General features: G+C 41.3%; 2 protein-coding genes across 2 annotated transcripts in view; both read left to right on the top strand.

Annotated features, from left to right (window-relative positions):
* The window catches only part of LOC130024616 (CAP-Gly domain-containing linker protein 1-like), a 107,064-nt gene extending 94,164 nt beyond the window's left edge, over positions 1-12,900 (top strand). The window contains 1 exon segment of the mRNA XM_056115319.1: positions 12,830-12,900. Within this exon segment, the coding sequence (XP_055971294.1) occupies positions 12,830-12,900 (71 nt within the window).
* A 5,847-nt stretch (positions 12,901-18,747) lies between these two features.
* LOC130024804 (zinc finger protein OZF-like) lies at positions 18,748-23,720 on the top strand. Its single transcript, XM_056115585.1, has 3 exons — positions 18,748-18,871; positions 20,274-20,363; positions 22,233-23,720. Exons 1-3 carry the CDS (start codon positions 18,748-18,750, stop codon positions 23,687-23,689), a joined length of 1,671 nt encoding a protein of 556 aa, XP_055971560.1. The 3' UTR covers positions 23,690-23,720.
* Positions 23,721-25,063: the final 1,343 nt, after the last annotated feature.

Here is a 25,063-nt window from a genome sequence, read left to right on the forward strand (position 1 = left end):
GGATAAAAAACCATACTTTCACCCAGAAATAGGAATGAAGACAGAAAAATACTCTCGTTGGAGGCAGGATGGTCCCTAGATGCCAGCTTACAAAATGAGCCAGAATCGTGTCAGCATGAAAATACAGGACACAGTGTGATCAAAAAGACAAAGACAGGTCAGGAATATTTCTTTTTTCTTTTTTGCCTTTTGGGTCATGCCCAGCAAGTCTCAGGGGTTACTCACTGGCTCTACACTCAGGAATTACTCCTGGTGGTGCTCGGGGGACCATATGGGATGCTGGGAATTGAACCTGGGTTGGCCGCATACAAGGCAAATGCCTACCCACTGTGCTATCGCTCCAGCCCAGGTCAGGAATATTTCTAACAATTCCTGCCCATCATTATTGACACCAGACCTGACTATATTCCAGAAATAGGCCTGGAGAAAACACAAGTCTTTTACTCAGAGTCATCATAGTGAAGAGTAAATACCTGGGGCTAGAGTGGTGGTACAGAGGGAAGGGCACTTGTCCTGCATGTGGCTGACCTGCGTTCGATCTGTGGCCATGTGTCTGTATACTGGGGCTCTTGCAGGCTCAGTACCTGAGTACCACCAGGAGTGATCCATGAGTACCACCAGTGTGGCCCCTAAACAAATATTCTTCAAAAAGGACATTGTTCCTTGCCTTTAGAAAAGTGACCATTGTATAAAAAAGGAGCTGCTGACAGGAGTAGTTTAGCTCCTGAAGTTGTGTGAATGTGACCAGGGAAAGCAACACTGGTCAGTGATGGAACTTGTTTTGGCTGCATGCAGGACGTACACTCTACCCACTCACTGTACCATAGTTCTCTCCCCTTTTGCTCACTCTTTCCTTCAGGGTCTTGTAGTTTGCAATAGAGGTATTGAGTGGCCATCGTGTTCGGTCTATAGTCTACTTTCAGCACTCATCTCGCATCCCGAGCAAATCCTCCAAACATCCTTTACTTGGTGTTCCCTTCTCTATCTGAGCTGCCTATTCCCCCAGCATGTGCTACTGGCTTCCAAGCCCTGGAGCAGACCTCCTGGTACTTATCTCAACTATTCTTGGGTGTTCGACTTGGGTGTTATATTCCCCAGATGAGTGCAGTCTTTCTATGTCTGCTCCTTTCTTTCTGGCTCATCTCACTTAGCATGATATTTTCCATGTAGAACCACTTGTATGTAAATTTCATGACTTCATCCTTTCTAAGAACTGCATAGTATTCAATTGTGTAGGTGTACCAAAGTTTCTTTAACCAGTCATCTGTTCTCGGGCACTCAGTTTTTTTTTTTCCCGAATTTTGGCTATTGGGAGCAGAGCAGCAATGAGCATAGAAGTGCAGATGTCATTTTGACTGTACTTTTTTGCCTCTCCAGGATATATTCCCAGGAGTGGTATTGCTGGGTTAAATGGGAGCTCAATTTCTAATTTTTTGAGAATCGTCCTTACTGTTTTCCAAAAGGGCTGAACCAGTCGACATTCCCACCAGCAGTGATGGAGAGTCCCTTTCTCGCCACATCCATGCCAGTACGGTTGCTTTTGTTCTTTTGGCTGTGGGCCAGTCTCTGTGGTGTGAGATGATATCTCAGTGTTTTGAATCCTCATCTCCCTGATGATTAGTGATGTAGAGCATTTTCTCATGTGCCTTTTTGCCATTCAGATTTCTTCCTTGAGAACATTTTTATTCATTTCATTGCCCTATTTTTTGATGGGGTTGGATGTTTTCTTCTTTTGGAGTTCAACCAGTGCTCTGTATATCCTTGATATCAACCCCTTATCGGATGGGTATTGGGCGAATATCCTTCCCCATTCTGTAGACTGTCTTTGTTTTTTGGTCACTGTTTCTTTTGAGGTGCAGAAGCTTCTTAGCTTAAGATAGTCCCATTTGTCTATCTCGGTTTTCACTTACTTGGCCAGTGGCATATCATCTTTGAAGATACCGTTAGCTTCAATGTCGTGGAGGGTTTTGCCAACCTTGTCTTCAATGTACCTTATGGATTCCGGTCTGATGTTGAGATCTTGAATCCATTTTGATCTTATTTTTGTACATGGTGTTAGACAGAGATCTGAGCCCATTTTTTGCATGTAGCTGTCCAGTTTTGCCAGCACAATTTGTTAAAGAGGCGTTCCTTGCTCCACTTCACATTTCTTGCTTCCTTATCAAAGATTAGATGATCATATGTTTGGGAGGAGATGTCAATATATTCAACCCTGATCCATTGGTCTGCGGCTTTGCCTTTGTTCCAGTACCATGCTGTTTTAACTATCACTGCTTTATAGTAGAGTTTGAGGTTGGGGAGGTTGATTCCTCCCATTTTCGTTTTCCCAAGAATTGCTTTAGCTATTCGTGGGTGCTTATTGTTCCATATGAATTTCAGGAGTGTTTACTCCATTTCTTTGAAGAATGTCATGGGTATTGTTATAGGGATCACATTGGATTTGTACAATGCTTTGGGGAGCATTGCCATCTTGACAATGTTAATTCTCCCGATCCATGAGCTGGGGATATCTTTCTATTTTCTTGTGTCCTCTTTTATTTTCTGAAGTAGCGTTTTGTAGTTTTCTTTGTACAGGTCTTTTATGTCCTTAGTTAAGCTGATTCCTACGTACTTGATTTTGTGGGGCACAGTTGTGAACGGGATTGTTTTTTCATGTCACTTTCTTCTCTCTCATTATTTGCCTATAGAAAAGCCATGGACTTTTGGGTATTGATTTTATAGCCTGCAGCTTTACTATATAAGTCTATTGTTTCTAGGAGTTTCTTGGTAGAGGTTTTAGGGTTCTCTAAGTATAGTATCATATCATCTGCAAATAGTGAGAACTTGATTTCTTCTTTCCTACCTGATTGCCCTTCATATCTTTTTCTTGCCTAACCACTATTGCAAGTACTTCCAGTACTATATTGAACAGCAGTGGAGAGAGTGGGCATCCTTGTCTCATCTCTGATCTTAGAGGGAAGACTCTTAGTTTTTCCCAATCCATGACTCTATTTTAAGTTCCAGTGTCAGTGAGACTTCTGTCTGGAATTTTTTCATCCTTTCATTTGACCATTCTAGCTGTCTGAGAGCCCATGCGGTTCCGCAGTGGATCCTAACAGATAGCGCTCCATGTCCTGTCACTCCAGCTCTTTCTGCTCCCTGCAGCCTCACCTGTATCTTGTAGTTTCTAAGGCATGAGTGTGGCCTCTAGAACTTATTACTAATAAACATTTCTGTTTCTCTTTCCTTGGGTTCTAGTTGAACATGATCTCATGCACTAGTGGCACTGCAGTTTTAATTTTAGATTATCATGTAATGTTGTAACCGTATAATAAAATGAGGACACTGTGGTGTTTTCTTTTCATGCAGCTGAAGAAACATATATGGGTTCTGTGACCCCAGTGACAATCAGAGCTAACATTTAGTCTGGTGAACTTTCCTTCCCATTTGAATTCAGTTTATTCACATTTCTTTTAGAGGGTCAAATGAGAACTTCCCACTGAACCAGAATTCCAGGTGACTGTCAGTGAATAAAAACAAGTTCTTGCTCATTACCTGATCTTAGGTGGGGGAAATTCAGGAGCCCAAATCAACAAAACTCCTCTATGTTGCTTACACATTAGAGCATAGGTTTGTGGAAAACGTGGTTGGTCCTGAACTGTATATTTCAAGGGTGTTTGGGAAATATCTAGGGTTACTTCTCTGTAGGTCAGGAGCTATCTGTATTCCTTAGGAAATGGCAGTGTTCAAATAAGGAAACTTGTGCAGAAAAGAACAGTTTGTTTCAGGTTTAAATACTAATTAAAGTTTAAATACAAATTAGAACGTATCTGTACAGATTTCTCCTTCGCTGAAGAGAGCCAGATGTCCAAGCAAGATCATTGTTAATCTTTCTCTGTATGAGGAAGCAGAATTTCAGACTCTTTATTGAATACTATGCCACTCAAAATATGTAGGTGCATTTTTTCATGTAATATCATTCATGATATATAAACTGTGAAGTGTAGATATTTCAAAAGCCATATATGTACCTTAATATGATCACCAAAACAGAGCACTGTGTGATATGACATTATTACTAGGAATTAAATGTTTTATAGCACTGTAGCACTGTCCTCCCATTGTTCATCGATTTGCTCGAGCAGGCACCAGTTACGTCTCCATTGTGAGACTTGTTACTGTTTTTGGCATATCAGATATGCCATGGGGATCTTGCCAGGCTCTGCTGTGCGAGCGGGAGGGGGATGGAGGAATCGAACCCGGGTCGGCCACGTGCAGTGCTAATGCTCTAGCCGCTATGCTATTGCTCCAGCCCCTGCTATCGCTCCAGCCCCAAATGTTTTATAAGATTTAAATGTTTTATAAAACTTAATTTTTTTCTTTTATTATTTTATAAGGAAGTTGATCATGTGGTAGAATCAAGAATGATCCACTAATTTTGACCCTTGGCTGTGTTTGACCCCTATGCAGTTTGTCTCTTACAGAGGTCTCCCAGGGTGTTCCAAGGACTGCTTGTCCAAGTATCAAACCACCAAACCCTCACTGTGAGATGTCACTTTTCCCAGAGTGACCTCATTGTTCCCCGAGCATCGATGAGTGTAATCCCAGAATCCATTTTTTTTTAAGTAACAGGTTTTAAAAAATTTGCATATAAGTATAAATGGTTTGTAAATTTGGATAATTAATGGACTCAGTCCTTCATCAGAGTCTTGCCTTTATCTCAAGATATAAACTGTCATTTTCCACACAAGGCTCTTCTCTTTTCCAGCTACTGAACAGAGAGCCCTGGACACTAGACTCTAAGGCCCAGGAGGAGGCCGGGCCCATCCTTTCCCGACTCCTCCTTGGTCACTCCCAGATCTGTCTCTCGAGTTTTCTGTGTTTCATAGAGCAACAACAATGAATAAATCTCTGGTGAGTAGCTTTATTTTGTTTCTGTTTATTTTACATTATAGTTTAGGAGGTTCATATGTTTTCATCAGTTAAAATGAAAAGGTATAATACAGTAAATGTCTACTTAATGGAATTATGATTCAATAAAAAAGAAGGCATGTAGATTACCAGGAGGCAGTCTGATCTTGAAGTCATTTAGATACATGTATATATTGTCCTTAATCCTGTTTTATTTTATTTTTGGTTCCTCAATGGCTATGCTCAAGAATTATTACTAGTTGTATGCTTGCCTGTCATTCCTGGGAGTATTCAGCCATGTGGTGCTCAGGATGTACAATACATGGTGCTAGGGATGAAATTTGGGCTCTCTGCCTTCAAAGCATGTGCCTTGCCCATTGAGCTCTGTCTCCATCCCTGGTATGTGGTCTCTCAGATCACGTGGCAAAATGGCTCAAACATGTTTGCTAGGTCATCAGTATATTTGGAGAAAAGCATGCTGTATTTTTTTTTTTTAATTTGGGGGCCACACCCACCTGGGCTCAGGGGATACTTTTGGCTCTGCTCTCATTCAAGGAAGTGCCCTACCCACTGTGATCTCTCTCTCTGCTCCACACCCCACATTTTAATCTGGTATAAATTTCTTCTGTTTTAAGCAAAATCATGGCAGTGTGAGTTTGTATATTAACTTCATGATGTTTCTGTAGAGGTGTGTATAAATGTGTATACACTACTGGAAAGTAATTCATACATTAAATGCTTGCCTGCCATTTTCTTTTCTTTCTTCTTTTTATTTATTTATTTTTGAGTCAAACCTGGCATGCTCAGGGGTTACTTCTGGCATGTACTCAGGATTTACTCCTTGTGAGATTAGGGAAACATAATGGGATGCTGCAGACCAGCATGCCCAACTGTGCTCAGGGATAACTCCTGGTGGTACTTGGGACCATGTGAGAAGCCAGGGTTTGATCTGGATCAGCATTGTGCAAGGCAAATGACTTTCCTGCTCCACTATCTCAGCAGTTTCTCAGTGAGCAGCTACCTCTTCAGCTTTCACTGCACTTTTTATTTCAACATAAGTTGGGTGTGGCTCCAACACAAACACCCCCACTTTCCTTGAAGACTGTTCAAGGGGAGATTATCACTCATAACTCCTTAATAAGAGAGTTATAAAAGCGTAATTAAAGAAACTGCAGATCTCTGAGGACATAACAGCCCTGCCCAACTCTGGAGACCTGTACTGAGGGGACCAAATCCAAGAATGGCTTCTTGTGCTACTGGATGATCCCAGACAAAGTTTAAATGCTCATCTAAGAATTCCCAACAATTCAGCTCAGTTTTTTGTTTGCTCCAGCCACTTCACAGGAATGGGCAGATCAGCCCCTGGTCCCGTTTGAGTGCAGCTCCAAACTTCTTTGACTTTAGTTACATCCAGATAAACTCACCATCCACTGAACACACATTGAATATACTTAAGCTATCAGATACTCTTGCTTGCCTTCTCCCATCTTAAACGTGCTTGGAATGTTTATGATAATCAACAATTGGGCCACAGCATCTACAGAAAATCCACTTTATAAGAAAGTGTTGGGCATCTCATTGAATTTATGGAGTACTGTAAGGTGAAAAGACAGAAAACAGAAGGGTTATGGGTTTTTTTTTTTTCCCCAGTAGAGATATACAATGGGAAGCACACTGGGTCTGGAGAATGTTGCAGCACTCATTCAAATTAATTGACGAATGATGAGAAGGTTAGCAACTGGGTCTCCACTTTGTCATGGTATTATGCTGGGGAAGAGGTCATAGAAGGTTATTTATCCTTCCAGTAGTGTACCTGAATGAAGTCTGCCCATCACAGCTGTTACACAAACTCAGGAGAGAGTTTATATTACTTGATTTAGTGAAGCAACAGTTTGCTGTTGTTTGGGGGGCCACACCCAGTGTTGTTAAGCACTTACTCCTTGCTCTGCGCTTAGGGATCATTCCTTGCAGTATTTGGGTAACTGTATGGGATAGTGGAGATTGAACCTGGGTTTGTAGTGTGCAAAGCAAATGCCATACCCCAGTTGTTGTTGTTTAATAAAACTTGCTTAGAAAGATGTGAGGGAAGGCAAAGACGGGAAATAGGTGTTTAAGAGAGAACAGGCCATAAGAGCTGAAAATGCACATCATTTGCCTGGGAGAGAGAAAAATTCAAAGTGTGGAGGCTCTGGAGAATGATCTCCTCATGTACCCCCAGGGGTTAGTCCTCACTGAACTTTTAAAATTATTTGTATTAAAACACCATTATTTACAAAGTTGTTTCTAATACAGTTGTTTTCAGGCATAGAATTTTCCAACACCAATCCCAGCAACAGTATGACCTTCCCTCCCCCAATGTCCTGTTCACCTGCCATCCTCTAGCCTGCCCCCTCAGCCAGCACATATAAAATTTACTTCATAATGCTTGCTCCAGAAAATATCCCTTAGAGGAATGACAAATTAAATGATCAGAAAACGCATTTTTAAGAAGTTAATTTGTGATGACTGTTATATGATTTTTAACCTATGTAAATAAATAATGTATAATAGAATGTGTATTCTCATTTACATAACTAAGGTTTCAATTCTAGCATCTAAATATATTGGGAAAACTGCATAGCTCCATGTGAAAAAATGAACTCTGACCTCTATCTAACACCATGTACAAAAGTAAGATCAAAATGTATTAAAGACCTCAACATCAGATGTGAATCCATAAGGTACATGGAATATGTAAGACCCTTCATGACATTGAAGCTAAAGGCATCTTCAAAGATGAAGCACCAATGACCAAGCAAGTGGAAGCAAAGATTAACAAATGGGACTACATTAAACTCAGAAGCTTCTGCACCTCAAAAGAAAAAGTGACCAAGATACAAAGCCCATGGAATGAGGAAAATTATTCATATGATAAGGGTTTAATATCAAAGATATATACAAGACTGGTAGAACTTTCCAAGAAAAAAGCATCCAACCCCATCAGATGAACAGAAACTTGTTCAAAGAAGAAATTCGAATGGCAAAAGGCACATAAAAAATGCTCTGCATCACTAATCATCAGGGAGATGCAAATCAAAACAACAATGAGACTGGCACACATCCAACTGGACAAGAAAAACCAGTGCTTGTGGGGATGCAGGGAGAAAGGGATTCTCATTCATTGCTGGTGGGAATGCCACCTGGTTCAGTCTTTTTGGAAAATAATATGGATATTCCTCAAATTGAGCTCCCTTAATGGCCCAGCAATACCACTTCTGGGAATGTACCCTAGGGGTCCAAAAACACACAGCAGAAACACTATCTGCACTATGGTTTTGCAGCCCTGTTTACAAATAGCCAGAATCTGGAAACAACCTGATTGCCTGAGAACGGATGAGTGGATAAATAAACTATGGTACATCTACAACAATAGAATACTATATAGCTATTAGGAAAAATGAGATCATAAAATTTGCCTATAAATGATCAACTTGGAGAGTATCATGCTGAATGAGATGATTCAGAAGGAGAAGGACAGATATAGAATAACTGCATTTATTTGTGGGATATAAAAAAATGGTATGAGACTAATACTCAAGGTCAGGGAAAATGGGCAAGGAAGACTTGGTCAATGGTTGGAAATTACCACAAGTGTGTGTGGGAGTGGAGGGTAGTTATGATAGAGGAGTGTCCAGTATGACGATAATAGTTGGAAATGATAACTATAGACAAGAACTTAGTGCTGAAAGTAGGTAGTAGGTAAAGTGATATACACGATAATCTTTCAGGATCTGTATGGCAAACCATACTGCCCAAAAGTGGGGGGAGAGAGAAAGAGAAAAAAGAGGTACCTGCCATAGAGACTGGGTAGGGGGGATTCAGGGGTGGGGTGGGAGGAAAACTAGGGACATTGGTACTGGGAAATGCACACTGGTGGAGGGATTGGTGTTGGAATACTCCATGACTGAAACCCAATCATGAATAGCTCTGTAATGCTCTATCTCATGGTGATTCAATTTTTTCACTATCACTATTACTATCACCTCATTGTTCATCAATTTGCTCGAGTGGGCACCAGTAACGTCTCCATTCATCCCTGTCACGTGCTAGTGTAGCCCGATGGCATATTTGGGGCTCTTTCAGGGTCAGGGGAATGAGGACCATCATTGTTACTGTTTCTGGCACATCGAGTATGCCACGGGTAGCTTGCCAGGCTCTGCTGTGCTGTTGGGATACTCGCGGTAGTTTGCCAGGCTCTCCGAAAGGGATAGAGGTTTTTGGAACAACCTCTAATCACCTTTACTGGTGTTCCCAGTCAGTTATGCGGGCAAGATACTCTTGGTAGCCTGCTGGGTTCTCTGAGAGCAAGAACTAGACAATAAGAGGTTTTGTGGCTGCAAATGCGGCCTTCTGCTTCCAGGAGCTTGGTTTTATATTCTCTGGATCTTGGCCGTTGATGGGGTTACACGGCATTTGGTGGGTGTAACTGTCTAGCTACTGAAAGATGGGGAACCTGGGTGGAGGAGGCCTATTCTCTATCTGAGCAGGCTTGGAGATCTCAGCCCCAGGTCCCACACACAGCTGCTGTCTAAAACCAAGCTCCCGGGGGAGAACAGCACAGAGTCTCCTGCACCCATGCCTGGCTGTCCTCACTGTGGCCCCTTGGAGAGGGGCGGGTTGAGTTTCCCTCTCTGCCCTGAGCAAAGCCATGGCAGCTGAAGACTTCCGGGACCCAGCCACAGTCATGCTGAGACCACTCTCCATATGCTAGGACAAGCCTCAGGCATGAAGGGACCAGCAGAGGAACCCAGGTGTGCGGGACCCAGAACTGAGATCTCTAAGCCTGCTCGGATCGGGACTGGACCTCCTACACCCAGATCCCCCATCTTCCAGTAGCTAGACAGTTACACCCACCAACTGCCATGTAACCCCATCAACAGCCAAGATCCAGAGACTATAAACCAATTTTTTTAAAAAAGGAAAAAATATATATATTGCATTCAATTTTATATTTTATTTGGGTTTCATTGTGGTAATAATCATGTTTTCCCTGTCATTACAAAAAAAATATTTTTTTGGTTTTTTTGTTTTGGTCACATCCAGTGGTACTTAAAACTTACTCTTGTTTCTGTGCTCAGGGATCACACCTGGTTCAGCTCTGGGGAACGTATGGGGTGCCTAAAATAGGCACCTGGAGGGCCATTTGCAAGGCCCTCCCCACTGCACTATTGATCTAACTCCAATAAAAAATACTGACTTCAATATTTGTGATCACTGTGCTTTGCTATCAACAGAAAAATTACATTAATAATAGTTATATTATTTCTTTGTAATTATGGAGGATTTATATTTTTTGAGAAGATATGTTGGGGAACAATTTTCCCCAACATGCCCAGACATGTTGTACACTGGGTCTGGGCAGATGTGGGGTCAAAGGATAATGGGAGCGTGGAGAAACCACTCTGGAAGACAGTTGATGGCTGCTCACTTTATTGCCTAATACACACATATTTTATAAAGTGTCTCAGCTTAAGAGAATGGTCTAATCACATAAAGTTTAGTATTACTGACCTATCACCTTTCCAACTCTGCCCTGGCCCAACCCCAGTTAGGGCTAGATGCTGCAGGAATGTCTCTTGGGGTGGAGGTAAGACTCAAGGCCGGTGCTTGTAAAATCACCCAGATAGTCCCTACTGGGTGCTATGCAGGGAGAAATCTTATCTGCTATGCAGGGACAGATCTTACCTGCTCCGGCACCTCTTGCCATGCTCTACACCTCCCCCTTTTGATTTAAATTTGAAGCCAACAGCATTAATAATAGGGAGATCATAAAAGATTAACCCCCAGTTAAAGGTGTATCACCTTCTCATTCCCTTATTTAGTAATCCATTTAAATGATTATATTAAATTGACTAGTAGTTATTTTGTATGAACACAGCAAGGGATATATTGAGCTTAAAGGTGACCCCTCCTGGGGACATCTCATATCAGAATACAGTTCTCAAGTCAGATTAATCCTTCCCAACAACAGCAGGGTTCTTGTTCAGTGACTTCTCTTAGGGTCATGACAGAAATTGTCCATAACCATTCACTTAACTTGCTATTCCCATTTTGATGTCAGGTTAGCTTGAAACTTGCCCTGGGTTCATCCAGTCCCTTTGTCAGGACCTGCCTGGGTGCTCGGAACCAACGGCAACTGAGGGTTAAGTTGAGTAAATGGATGCCCAGGAGTGAATATTATCTGGAGTTAGTTAACGCCCAAGTCAACTGTCTTCCTGTGTCTTTACAAAAAAGGACAGTGCTCCGAAGTAAACTATGCAAAAGGACATAATGGAAAGGGAAAAGCAATGTATGCACACCCATATATTAGAGTTGAGAGTCGCCACATATAGGAAAATTGGTTGTTAGGGGCTCATATTGCTGAACTCTAAACTGATAGATCAGTACTCGAGTCATCTCCTGAAGATGTGTTTGAGCAAATCTAAGTAAGCAAGAGGCAACAGCTAATAAACAGAACCACAGTAAAGGGGTAAGTAAGGTACATATCCATGGCGGTACTGAGGCAATGGACCAGGAGAAGAGAGGGTGGTCATTGAAGCGTTCCCTAAGAGTATCACTAATTTTTACCATATTTTGGATATTATCCTCAACTATTCCAGATGAATAAAATAACTTTGTTCATCAAGAAACATACAGATCCCCCTTTGTCTGCCATTATTAAGTCCAGTGCTCTCTGGTGTTGAAGAACAACTTCAGCCAGGGAATTAATTTGACGTTGCAGTGTTGCCAGGGATGATGTGGAGACAATTACCCCTTGCAGCTAGCTGATTGGCTAATGCTTAGGCTGTCAGGAGCATTTTGGCCAGGGCGCCAGAGGATAGTCCCTCCAAGGCAGCTAGACCAGAGGCAGCCAAGAGGGGCAGGAAAATTGCGCACTTCTGTCAGGTTCTGGGCAGGAGCCAGGTGAGTTCATCTGAACTATAGAGAGTAAACTGGAGGACAATTTCAATTAAAAAGGTTTTTATCAAGAGGGTGGAATAGTGTCATACAGTGATGAGTCACACCTGGGGGGGGGGGGGGGAGTTCACTTGTAAGTGCAGGAATCTAGTCTGTCACATTCCGTCAGAGCCGGCTGCCCTGTACCGAACCATGATTCCTGTTCTGGGATAAGGCTGCACCAGATTTTGTTGGCAGGGTAGCCTTTGATGGATTTAAAGGCAGTGCTGCAAATAGTGGCCAAGAGAGGGAAGCACATCAGAAACAATCTCTGCCATCTGCAGAAGTTAGTCCCTTAGGAGATTAAGTGCATATTGTAGGTACTGGGCCAGGAGGGAGCAAGGTGGTCCCTCTTGATGGCCTCTTTCAGGGAAAACTCAGACTCCTGGATGATCTGCAGCAATAGAGTGATGCCAGGACAGGGACCAGTGTTCTGGAGATCCGCAGCCTACGTGCGGGCTTACTTGCCCGACTGGTGGTATACAGAAACTCGTCAGCTCCCTCCTGCCAGCTCTGGTGCCAGGGGTCCAGTACCTGTAATCATTTTTCTTGTTAGGGTGTTAAGTAGAAACATGTCAATGGTGTACCTGGTCCCATGTTTGAATAGAAAGTATTCCTAGTTGCAGGAGGCATGATAACAACCTCCACAGATGTCCTTCTGCTGGAGGCAGGACATTTTAACTTTCCGATAAGGAAAGCAGATGTGTTAACCCAGGTGTTATCAATGTCATTGATAAGTGGGATCTCGATGTCTGAGGCACACCCGGTCCCTGGGCAGCGGGCATGTCCCACTGTTTGGGCCTCAACAGTGGTGCTCCCTAGGGTAGTCTGAATTACGGAAAATTCCCACTGAACACTGGCCGGGAGGGTGGAACAAGCATGACTGCAGGTCAGCAAAGCTAAGAGAAAAATAGCAGAGGTAAGGCAGCCTTTTGGACATATCTGCTGCACCTTTGCTTCCCAGCATTGGAGGTCACTCCCGATGATGTCATGTCGGTGCGTCTGTTTCTCCTGCAGCAGGTGGTGCTCCTGTAAGTGTGAGTTGCCTCATTCACTTGATTGGAGAAGGGGAACCGTGCATGGTGAGCTGGAACCCAGACTGGTTTTTCTCCTTCAGAGGTTAGAGGAGAAATAAATCCCCTCCCTGAAAGTAAAAGTGGGCTGGGGCCTTTCCCAGTCCCATACAACGGGTCCTTCCAGTGAAATTAAAGTCAGTCTTATAGTCAGTCTTACAGGTTTTAATCTCCTTAATTTTAATATAGGTGATCCCCCAAGAAATTTGGAAACAAGTTCCTAATCATTATCTAATATCTTAAAACATATATTCATTTGGCAAAAGTTCACTTCACGTTAGATGTTAACCAGGAGACATCTTTAGAATTCTGATTTCTAGGAAAACACAGATATTAAAAGATTAAAACACTAATAGATTACCATAAAACAGTAAAGATTTCACACTTGTGTACAAAGTTTCTGAAGGTCAGGGCTAGGTTGATACCTGGTGACAAAGCTTTACATGAAGTTATCATAATAGTAGCATGCATTTTCATTTACTGGACAGACTAACAGTATAGTCAGTAAAAGTTGGCTAGTTATTTTCCCACATTTTCCATGCAATTCTCCATTTTCTGAAACCATTAAAGCCAGAGGGGCTGTTCTTAGTTGCTTGGATTTTAAAGTGACTCACTTTTTTCTTTCTCTTCAGCAAGAAAGCCTGAATGAAGCTGGTCTGAAATTCCAGCAGGAATGCCTGATATTCCTAAAACTTTTACCAAGATTTTTTGAAGCTGGTCTGCAATTCCAGTAGTAAAGCCTGTTATCTTTACATTTACATTGCACAAGGTACATTGTTATGGCTCCAGACTATCAGGCTGACACCTGAGATTAACCATTATAACTTTGCTAAATTGCTGTAGAAATTTTAGTTACCAAAGGTCTCAGAGATCAAATAAAACACGGTAGGATAAGTTTTGCAATCAATATTATAAGTCTAGAAACTCATGTTCTAAACTAAACCATTATTCATTGAACCAGTTTTTATGTACTATAATTATTTCAACTCAGATTCTAACAATCCAATGCAGATACAACCAAACATATATATTGATGTAACAGCATAAGAAGACCTTTGAACCAATTTTTATGAAACATGAGGAAACCTTCTTTTGCTTAATTTCAGTATTTTTTGTACCTTAGTTATTTCAAATCATGAACTTTCTACACCAGATACTTTAACAATTCCACAAGGATACAAACAAGCTTTCAGACCTAGAAAAAGTCCCTTGGTTTTTTCCAAACTTTGATATTAAAGCATAAGAAAACACTTGAACTACGAATGTTTATGAAAACACGAGAAAACTGTTTTTGGTGGCTTCTGTACCTCTGTTGTTTGTAAAAACAGCCTAATTTTTTGTTAAAATTGGCTGGGGCTTGTAATATAAGGCCTTACATACTCTGAACTCTTATTTCACTTTAGTTTCAGGCTCTAGTTCTGCAGCTCTTCCTAGGTAGTACAGATTCTGAAGTTCAAAAGAATTTCAACTATTAATAACCATTAATGTTTTATTTAATTTATTTATTTATTTTGGGTCATGCCTAGCGATGCACAGTGGTTACTCCTGGCTCTGCACTCAGGAATTACTCCTGGCAGTGCTCGGGGAACCAAATGGGGTGCTGAGAATCAAACCCAGGTTGACCGCATGCAGGGTAAATGCCCTACCCGCTCTGCTATCATTCCACCCAATGTTTTTTATAATAAGAAATTTAGATCGAGAATTTAGATTTCTCTGTAGGCTCAACATTCTGATGAGAAAATCTGTTTAAACCTGCTCTGATAAGTACCAAAAATACCTAAACTTTTTACCTAAATTTTTTAAATCGCTGGGTTACACATCACTGACTTCTTTTGATGATGCTGCTTGCCCAAGGACTCCACACAGACAGAAAAACAACAGACTCCAAACACTACATGTACATGTGCACACATATATATTTTATCGATTGAGCTGACCCTTCAAGAATGGAGAAGGCAGGGAGAAAACTAATGGCCAATTGGGAACCTTGCTCTGCATTTCGCAGCCTGACCAGCATGTTTCCTGCTTGTTAAAAATGGGTCAAGAAAGGGCTTTTGATAATATAAAGCCAGCAAAATACACTGACAGTGTTGCTGTCAGCCTCAGATAGTACCTTTTTTTTCTCTCCTTAATTGACTTTCCTATTTCTGAGGCAGAAAATTAGAATTTTCTTATAAGATATGGGGATCAGTGAGAGTTCTGGACTAATGGGATAGCCCAGAAAATTTTTGGTGGGAACGGGAAAGGTGGGGGTGCTAAGGTCTTCAGAGGCGACCCATCCTTGTGGGTTTTGGACTTGCAGTCCTTTTTCCAATGATGTCCCTTCTGACATCGAGGGCAGAAGATATTAGGTTTGGAGGGAATCTCTGGGGGAGGGAGGTCCTTTTTGGGACAGTTTGTTCTCCAGTGACCTAACTCACCGCATATAAAGCAGTGAGGATTGCTCATGTGATTATCCTGCAAGGTGGCAGCAATTGCAGCATGGAAAGAGGATGAGCCTGTATCTTATGTTTTATGATCCAATCCTTATAATGAGCATGCCATATGCCCTTGCAGGCACACTTACATTCAGGAGTCATTCCATCCCAGACCAGTTGCTGCACCATCTCATTCTGTATGATGGGTTCTGAGACTTTGTGCTCGATACTTTCTTTGACTCTCTGAACAAAGTTGGGTAAAACCTCTGTTGCTTTCTGATGCAGGGAAGTCAGAGACGCGCCAGAGGGCCCGTCAGCACCAGGCGTGAGCCTCTCCCAGGACTGATGGGCGCATAAGCGGACTTGGGAAAAGAAGCCTGCTGGCTGTTGCAACAGGGAGTACGGGTCTCTAGCTACTCGCTCCCCCAGCAGGTGATCTAAGGTCCAAGTTGGTGGGGAGCAGGAGCATGTGTTACAGAGGTCAGTCTCCTGGCACTCATGTCTATAAAAACTTTTCCAGTGATGGAAAAGAGAGCCCGGCAAGATGGTCCAAGCAATGTCCCGCCCATCATGGGGAGTGTTAAGCGATAGAGAAATAGTATATAGTATCGACTTGGTGGAAGGCCATCCTCCTTAATGGTGGTGCAGAGATCCTTGAGTTCCTGAGAAAAATAGGGGGTCCGCCTATGGGGCGCCCTGGCACGACACATACTGGAGAAAGGGGGGATACATCCGGCTCAAGAACTGGACACGGTTGAGGGGTGGGGGCGGTGGAAACTGATGACAGGGGCTGCATAGGGCAATTAACAGATTTGGCAGGACAAAGGAAGGGGAGAGAGTGGCTCTCAGTAGTAGCTGACTCCTCCCCACCAAGGGCCAGCCCTGTCTACCTGGGGATGCATCCGAGGCCTCCTGTGGAGTTCCCGTTTCTTCAAAAGACCTAAGGCACTGGCGAAGGGCTGAAAGAATGACAAAAATCTCAGGGGAAATACTTTCTTATTTATCACCTGAGCCTTAGAGGCCAGGGAATGGATTTGGGACCAGGTGGGTTTGGTGAGCCAGGGAGCGAGCTCACACACATGTCCCCCAAAAGCCTCACCCTGAGACCAGCTAAGTGTTATGCCGTGAGAGTGTAAGATTTCCTGCAAATTGTTTAGAATAATAGTCTTTGGAGCTGGTAGCCCCCATGGTTGTGAATAGAGGAAGGAAGAGGGGAATAGGATGGGGAAAGGGGAGGGCAACTCTCTGATGCTTGCCTGGCGGATCCCTTGTGGGATCTTAAGGTTCCCTTGGCATTGGAGTGCAGGTATAAGCCTACTGCCCCTGCCAGGTTGCTCCCTTGCGGGGATAGTCTCCTTCAGCCGTTACGGGATCCACAGAACCGCGGGTTGGAGCCCACTCAGACCCCGTAGCCGAAGCCATGGGGCCTATTCAATCATTAAATCACAGTCACACTTGGCGTGCCTCATTCGCCCATTCAGAATTCAAAGGTGGAAGGAAAAAAAGGCTGCTCCAGAACTTGTGCTGGCACGGGGCGTGAATGAACAAAGAGGTCGCGCAGGATTACACGCAGGTGTGTGGGAAAAGTAGAAAGACAGAACGGGAAGAAAATGAGACAAGGAAAGATGGTTGAGGGGCTGAAGAAGACCGGTATTCCCCCAGATTGGGTCAGGGGAACTCACCCATCTGAAAACCTCACTGATTACCTTTGTAGGTGCCCTGTGTTCGGGCGCCAGATGTCAGGGAACAGTTTTTCCCCAGTGTGCCCGGACATGTTGCATACTGTATCTCAGCAGATGTGGGGTGAAGGATGACGGGCACACGGGAAAAACCACTCTGGGAGACAGTTGATGGGCACTCACTCTATTGCCAAATACACACCTATTTTATAGAGGGTCTCGGCTTAAGAGGATGGTCACCTTTCCAACTCTGCTTTGCCCCGGCCCAATCCCAATTTGGGCTGGTTGGGAATGACTCTTTGTGGGGAGGTGAGACTCAAGGTTGGATGCCTGGTGTTTGTAAAATACTCCCAGATACTCCCTACTGGGTGCTATGCAGGGTCAGGTATTATCTGCTATGCAGGGACAGATCTTATCTGCACTGGCACCTGTTGCCATGCTCCACAGTTTCTTTGTAATTACAGAGGATTTATATTTTTTGAGAAGATGTAGATTTTTTTCCACTTAACATCACTCTGTGGTATAAAAGGTTTTGCAGTTTTTGTTTTTTTTTAACCTGTCTATGATATTAGGACACACTGTAGCCCTACCAGAGTTATAGTCCTATTCTAACCCAGAAGAGCTCCTACACCCCCATTTTCTTGCTACCTCCCTCTTTTTCTCTGTACTGTTTATCATTTCACCAAATCTAAGCTTATCATTTCATCAAATCTTTGGTATTGATATCATTTCACCAAATCTATGAGTTAGTTTTGGTGTTCTTCCTCCTTCTGTCTTCTGTAGTTATTTATTTTCCACATATTGACTCTTATTTTCTTGGGCTCTTCTTTGATTCATGTCATTCAGAAGCATGTTGTTTAATAGCCAGCGATTCCAAGTTCTTCTCAGTTTATTAATTTGTTTTTGAGCCATACTCTTCCATGCTTATATCTTATTTTTGACTCTGCTCATGGTTATTCCTGGAAATGTTGGGGCCCATATAGGGGGCAATCAAAATATTGGTTTCTGTTTTAGGGTTGTTGATTTCTTGTTTCATACTTTCGTGATCAGAAAATATGCTGACATGATTTCTAACTTGAAAGATTTATTAGGGCCTCTCTTACAATCCACAGTATTTTCCACCCTGGAGATTGTTTTCTTTGATATCAGGAATCATTCCTGAGTAAATTCTGAGCCCACCAGGAGTAATTCCTGAGTGCAGAGTTAGTAGTAACCCCTGAGCATTGCCCAGTGTGGCAGCAAAACAAAACAAAACAAAACAAAACAAAAAAACCAGCAAAACAAAGATTGTGTCACCCCAAAACAAAATAAATTTGTTCACATGTAAAGTGTAGGGCAAAGTAGCATTTGTCCTTTTCCAGTCCAGTGAATGATCATGTTTGGAACATAGATCTGAGCAGGTTGTCCATGTCTGTTTATACGATGTTCCTGAACAAGATTAAAGTTCCTTTTTGCAGAAGTATATTTATCCTTTTATTCATAGTATCAAATACAATTTTGATATATAATGGAGACTGTGGTCCTTATTTTATGAATAAGTTAATATAGAGGTTAAAATGATTATACTGTTACCTATACTTGTACTACAATATAGAATACATGTGTAGTGCATGATATATTAGATAAAACAAACTCCAAAAGGAAATACTCAGACTTCTTCCTTTGGTCCAGTCTTGATGCCACTGACTGAGGAGAAATATGCCCTTACAGGGGATGGTGGTGTTTGAGGATGTGGCTGTGGACTTCACCTGGGAAGAGTGGCAGCAGCTGGATGAGGAGCAGAGGACCCTGTACCGGGATGTGATGCTTGAAATCTACAGTCACCTGGTGTCTCTGGGTGAGTGAAGCCTCTTTTTACTACCTTCTGCCGTTTTCTTTATTAATGAATATACAACATTGTTGGAAATTAAACTTTAAGATTTTTGTACAGAAATATTGTGACTATTTACTAAAATCAAATATTTAAGGTTGCCCATTCATTATTTGTTTTCATTCTTAATATCATTTCCTTTGTATTAAAAATAATAAAATTGGGGTTGGAGTGATAGCACAGCGAGTTGGGTGTTTGCCTTGCATATGGCTGACCTGGATTTGATTCCCAGCATCCCATGTCTTTATGTCACCTCTGGTCTGCTCTTTCCTCAGTCATTCCTCCACTGTTTTGTGATAAGTGTGTAACAAATGTTTGTCATTGTTCAGTATTTACTCTTCCCATGCTTGACCTCTGTAATCCACACAGTGAGATCACATGTATTTTGTTCTTCTCCACTAACTTATTTTGCTAAGTAGTTTTATCCACATGTAAATGAATCATGCAACAACTTGCAAAATATTCAGTTCTGGACATGTAGTTCAACTCTTGTTGGGCTTTTGGATTATTTCCACTACTGTACTAAGTGCTACAATGGACAGGGGTATGCGTGTATGTTTTCACATTAATGATTATGTGTTTTGAAAGCAGATACTAATAAGTGGGATCACTTTTGGGGAGGGGGTGTGGATTGGGCCATAAACTTGTCAGTGCTCAGGGCTTATCCTGACTCTGTACTCCAGGCGGAGCTCAGTGCACCATATGGGATATTGGGAACTGGTACCAGATTGGCCGTTTGCAAGGCATGTGCCCTACCAGATGTACACAGCTTACCCTCTCTATTATCTCTCTGGCCTCTTCGTAGTTTTTTTTTTTTTAAAGTAAAGTAAAGGCCCTCCCGTTGATCGTCGATTTGCTCGAGCGGGCCCAGTAACGTCTCCACTGGAGACTTTGTTGTTACTGTGTCTGGCATATCAAATACTCTCGGTAGCTTGCCGGGCTCTCAGAGAGGGGCGGAGGAATCGAACTCGGGTCGGCCATGTTGGCTGCGTGCAAGGCACACACCCTACCCGCTGTGCTATCGCTCCAGCCCTGCTATCGCTCCAGCGATATTTAGGAATTGTTATGCTGTCTTCTATAGACATCAAAGCAGATGATATTCCTACCAATACTGAATGATGGTCCAATATCACTCCATCTCCTCTGACACTGTTTTTCCTGTCTTTTTCATTTATGCCATTCTCACTGGTATTAGTTGATATCACATTGTTGTTTGGATTTGCATTCCCTTGTAATAACTGAGAATGAACACTTTTCCATGTGCCCACATCACTGGACAGCTTTTAAAAATTGTGTTGCTGTCATTCTTCAAATACTGTGACCTTCAGGTAAGTGTAGAATTTTTCCTTCATTGTTTTTTCATCTTTAGGACATTCACTCACCAAACCAGAATTGATCATCAAGTTGGAGCAAAGAGCAGAGCCATGGATGGTGGATCCCCCAAAGCACAGCCTCTCAGGTACACACTGGATAAAGAGACTAGCAATGGGGAAAGCAGCAGAAATTTGTTGTAGTGAAAAATTTGTTGCTGAATTTCCCTCAGCTTTGAGCCTTGTAGCAGTTACTGTGCATGTGTGAGGCTCATGTATTATTCAGTCTCAAAATATGGCTTAGTTATGTCTCACTTTCTTAATGGATATGTGTCTTCAAAATGTAACTACAAGTGTCTTAGAAATTTGTTGTTGGCCTTAGTGTATCTAGATCTCAGTTCTTGTATCTTCCTTCATTCCCATAGGTGTCCTTTGAGGTTTATTTTTGTCTCATTTCAGATTTTTTAAAATTGTTTTTGGGCCACACCCAGCAATTCTCAGGGGTCACTCCTGGCTCTGCATTCAGAAATTGCTCTTGGTAGTGCTAGAGGAACCGTATGGGATACCAGGGATGGAACCTGTGTCAGCCGTGTTCATTTCAGATGTTTTAAGGTGGGAACTGTTGATAATTTGACTTTGGGATTACCAGTGATTTAAAAACATTTTTTAGTATAATTTATTCTCCATGAGAGGGTTATCTTAAATCATTGATGGGTCACAGAGATTATATGAAGGTTAATGCACTTTGCATGCAGTTAACCTGTTTCGATCTCAGGAACTGCATATGGTCCCTAATCATGGCCAGTAGTGATTCCTGAGCATAGAACCTGGAGTAGCTCTGGGTACTGGAGCCTTATACTAATCTCAGGGGAGAGAGCGGGAGAGAAAGCTTTGAAGATGGCCTGTATTGCAAAAATGATATACTTTTTTGTTTTTTTTTAAATCTGTGGAGTATATACCCTGTTGTTCTCAGAACTTACTTCTGGCTCTGTCTGCAGGTATCACTCCAAATGTGCTTTACTTTTGTGTACCAGGAATTTAATTGGGTTGGCAGTGTGCAAGTGAAGTACTTTAACTACTGTATTATATCCCTGCCCCCATCCCAAAGTGAAATAAATACTTTTGACCAAGTAAATATGGCACAAAATGATAAGCAACAAAAAACCTTTCCTCATGAGGCCCCAGCAATAGTATAACAGTTAGGATGTTTGCCATGCCCGTTGCTGACCTAGGTATGATCACTATCATCACGTATTGTCCCCTGAGCCCACATACTGATGCATGAGTTCAGAGACAGGAGTAAGTTCAAAGAACCATAAGGTGTGGCCCAAAAACAAACAAACAAACAAAACCTTATATGCAGTTTTCCCGAGAAAGTAATGGTGTGATACTTAACTAGGAATCAGTAGATATTTGACTTTGTCTAACATGAAACATACTATGCCCTTAAATAAACCAACCACATTCCGCCATATTCTAGGATGAGGTAAAACAAATAAACCCAATGTATATAAACGATCCATGTCTATTTAGTAACTTCTTAGTGACTGTTAGTAGTCTCTTGCATTTATTATATCATAATACATAAAATATTTGCTATTGCTATTTTCAAGCATAAGTTTTCCTGTATAAGAATCAGTACAAAATATACCCTAGTTAGTATAAGATAATGCACAGAAAAATATAGGAAATCAAATGGTAAGTTAAAATCTCTGTAGTTTGCATAATTTTATGAATAATAGATAATAACATATCCAAATTCTTATGGCTGAAATCACTTAATCACTTAATCATGGCTGAAATAGAAAATAAAAATAAGCACAACTTCATATTAGACTCTCAATGCATTTATTATTTAATTCATGTTGTAAAAAATCATGTTTTAAAAGCAAATAACATTTTTTAAAAAGTACCTTTTCCCACTGTGTTTGAAAGAAACTACATTTACAGTATAAATCACAAGAAATGCTTAATTGTTTTCTAATATGAATATATGCATATGTGTATTCTCATTTTAGATATTCAGCTTGAGCAAGACTTGATTGAACATAACCAGAGAAAGCTGTATGGACAGTTTTGGCGAGATGAAACTCCCAAGAGGAATAAAAGAACAAACGAAAGAAATGATCACAAAATTACTTTTAATTGTAGCTCTATCCACATTTCAGAAGTGGCAGTAAATAATGAAACATATCCTATCATGATTCCCAAGAAACTCGATTCATATATGAACAGTTTTCAGACTAATGATCCTCATGAAATCCACCCTATACAGAATCTTGAGACCTACAAAACATTCCGAAATATCACTGATCATCCAGAAATGCATGGTGATATAAAACATCATGAAAATCTGAAAGATGATCAGTGTTCAGTCCTCAATATACATCAGGGAACACAAATTTTAGAGAAAACATATGAACGTAAGGAATGTGAAAAAAGTTTATCTCAATCACGAAGACTCAGTGTACATCAGAGAATGAACGCAGAGGAACAAACATTTGAAAGGAAAGAATGTAGAGAAACTTCATTAGGTACGCCAAATCTCGTTAAATATGTAAAAATATACACCGAAGGGGAATCCTGTGAATATAAAGAATGTAGGAAAACTTTCTCATGGAAGTCACAGCTCATTCACTATGAGAGAATTCACACAGGAGAGAAAACCTATGAATGTAAAGAATGTATGAAAATTTTCTCACGGAAGTCAAATCTCACTATACATATGAGAATTCACACAGGAGAGAAACCCTACGAATGTAAAGAATGTAGGAAAACTTTCTCTTGGAAGTCATCTCTCACACAACATAAGAGAATTCACACAGGAGAGAAACCCTTTGAATGTAAAGAATGTAGGAAATCTTTCACTCAGATGTCAAGCCTCACTCAGCATATGAAAATTCACACAGGAGAGAAATCCTATGAATGTAAAGAATGTAGAAAAACTTTCTCACGGAAGTCGTTCCTCACTCAACATGTAAGAATTCACACAGGGGAGAAACCCTTTGAATGTAAAGAATGTAGAAAATCTTTCTCCTATAAATCATGCCTCACTGACCATGAGAGAACTCACACAGGAGAGAAACCCTATGAATGTAAAGAATGTAGGAAAACTTTCTCCCATAAATCAAGCCTCACGGACCATGAGAGAATTCATACAGGAGAGAAACCCTATGAATGTAAAGAATGTAGGAAAAGTTTCTCCTATAAATCAAGCCTCACTGACCATGAGAGAATTCATACAGGAGAGAAGCCCTATGAATGTAAAGAATGTAGAAAAACTTTCACACAGAAGTCAACCCTCACTCAACATATGAAAATCCACACAGGAGAGAAACCCTATGAATGTAAAGAATTTAGGAAAACTTTCTCCTGTAAACCAAGCCATGAAATATTTCATAAAGAAGAGAAACCCTATGAATGTAATGAATTAGGACAATTTCCTCAAGGAACTCATGCTTTACTCTTCATATGAGAATTCACAGAGGAGAGAAACCCTATGAATGTAAAGAATGTGTAAACTTTCTCATCTAAATCATGGCTCACTGAGCACGAGCAAATTCGGAGGAGAGAAACCCTATGAATGCGAAGAATATAGGAAAACATTCAATAGAACTCTGAGTTCAATCATCAAAAGAATTCCTACAGGACAGAAAATATTTGATGGTAAAGAATTTTAAGAAAACTATCGAAAGTAAAGCCTCAAAATATCAAGCCTGCAAAAACATTATATTCTTACCAGAACAAATTCTTCTCTTGGACAAGAAGCTATTATGCATCTTTTCTCCTGTCTTTCCTATATGCATGATAGCATGGCTTAGCTGTCTGCAGGAAAAAGAGAAATATAAAAATAATTATTACTGGGGCTGGAGCAATAGCACAGTGGTAAGGTGTTTGCCTTTCATGCCTCAGACCCGGGTTCGATTCCCAGCATCCCATATTGTCCCCCGAGCACTACCAGGGGTAGTTTCTGAGTGCAGAGCCAGAAGCAACCCCTGAGCATCGCTGGGTGTGACCCCCAAAAAATTAATTTAAAAAATCATTACTTTCATATGTGCCTGCTAAAAATATGACAAAAACTCCTGGTTTTTAATCCTTTGTGAGCTGGCTTTGTGCAGAACCCCAGATTTATCTTGTAAGCCACAGGATGGAGTCAGCGACATGTGACAAAAGTTTGGGGCTTTTTTTTTGGTAATTGCAATATGCGTTCATTGTTATCAGAGCACTTAAGTTTGGAAAATGCTTTTCAATGCAATTTTTGGGTAAAAAAATCATTCAGGAAAAATGTTAAACATATGTTGGTGAGTAGCTAACTGAAAATAAAGTATAATTTTTATATTGTCTTTAAAAGTTTTTAGCAAAATTTCCTTCCAACATTAGGGCGAGTGGAGGGTGGATTGCTCACAGTGCTTGGGTACATCACCGTTGGCCCAAGATAAAAAGTGCTTTTAACTTGTAAGATATATTTTTATACATGCAAAAGTGTTCAGTATGAAAAATTATAAAAAGAATACATTGAGAATGTATGCCATGGGGCTGGAATAATATGGGTAGAGCGTTTGCCTTGCATGCAGCTGACCCGAGTTTGATCCCCAGCATCCCATATGGTCTCCCGAGTACTGAGTACTCTCAGGAGTTATTCCTGAGTGCAGAGCCAGGAGTAACCCCTGAGCATCGCTGGGTGTGACCCAAAAAGCCAAAATGAATAAATAAATAAAATAAGAAAATGTATGCCTGTAGTTATATATTGTTCATTTTATGTTGGGGGTCGTCTTAATCTCAAAAGGACATGTTGCATCATTATATATACTAGCACACTGTCACCATTTCTTTTCTTCTTCATTTTCTT

Source organism: Sorex fumeus, unplaced genomic scaffold (assembly GCF_029834395.1).
Source record: "Sorex fumeus unplaced genomic scaffold, SorFum_2.1 ptg000029l, whole genome shotgun sequence".
Classification (NCBI taxonomy): Eukaryota; Metazoa; Chordata; class Mammalia; order Eulipotyphla; family Soricidae; genus Sorex; species Sorex fumeus.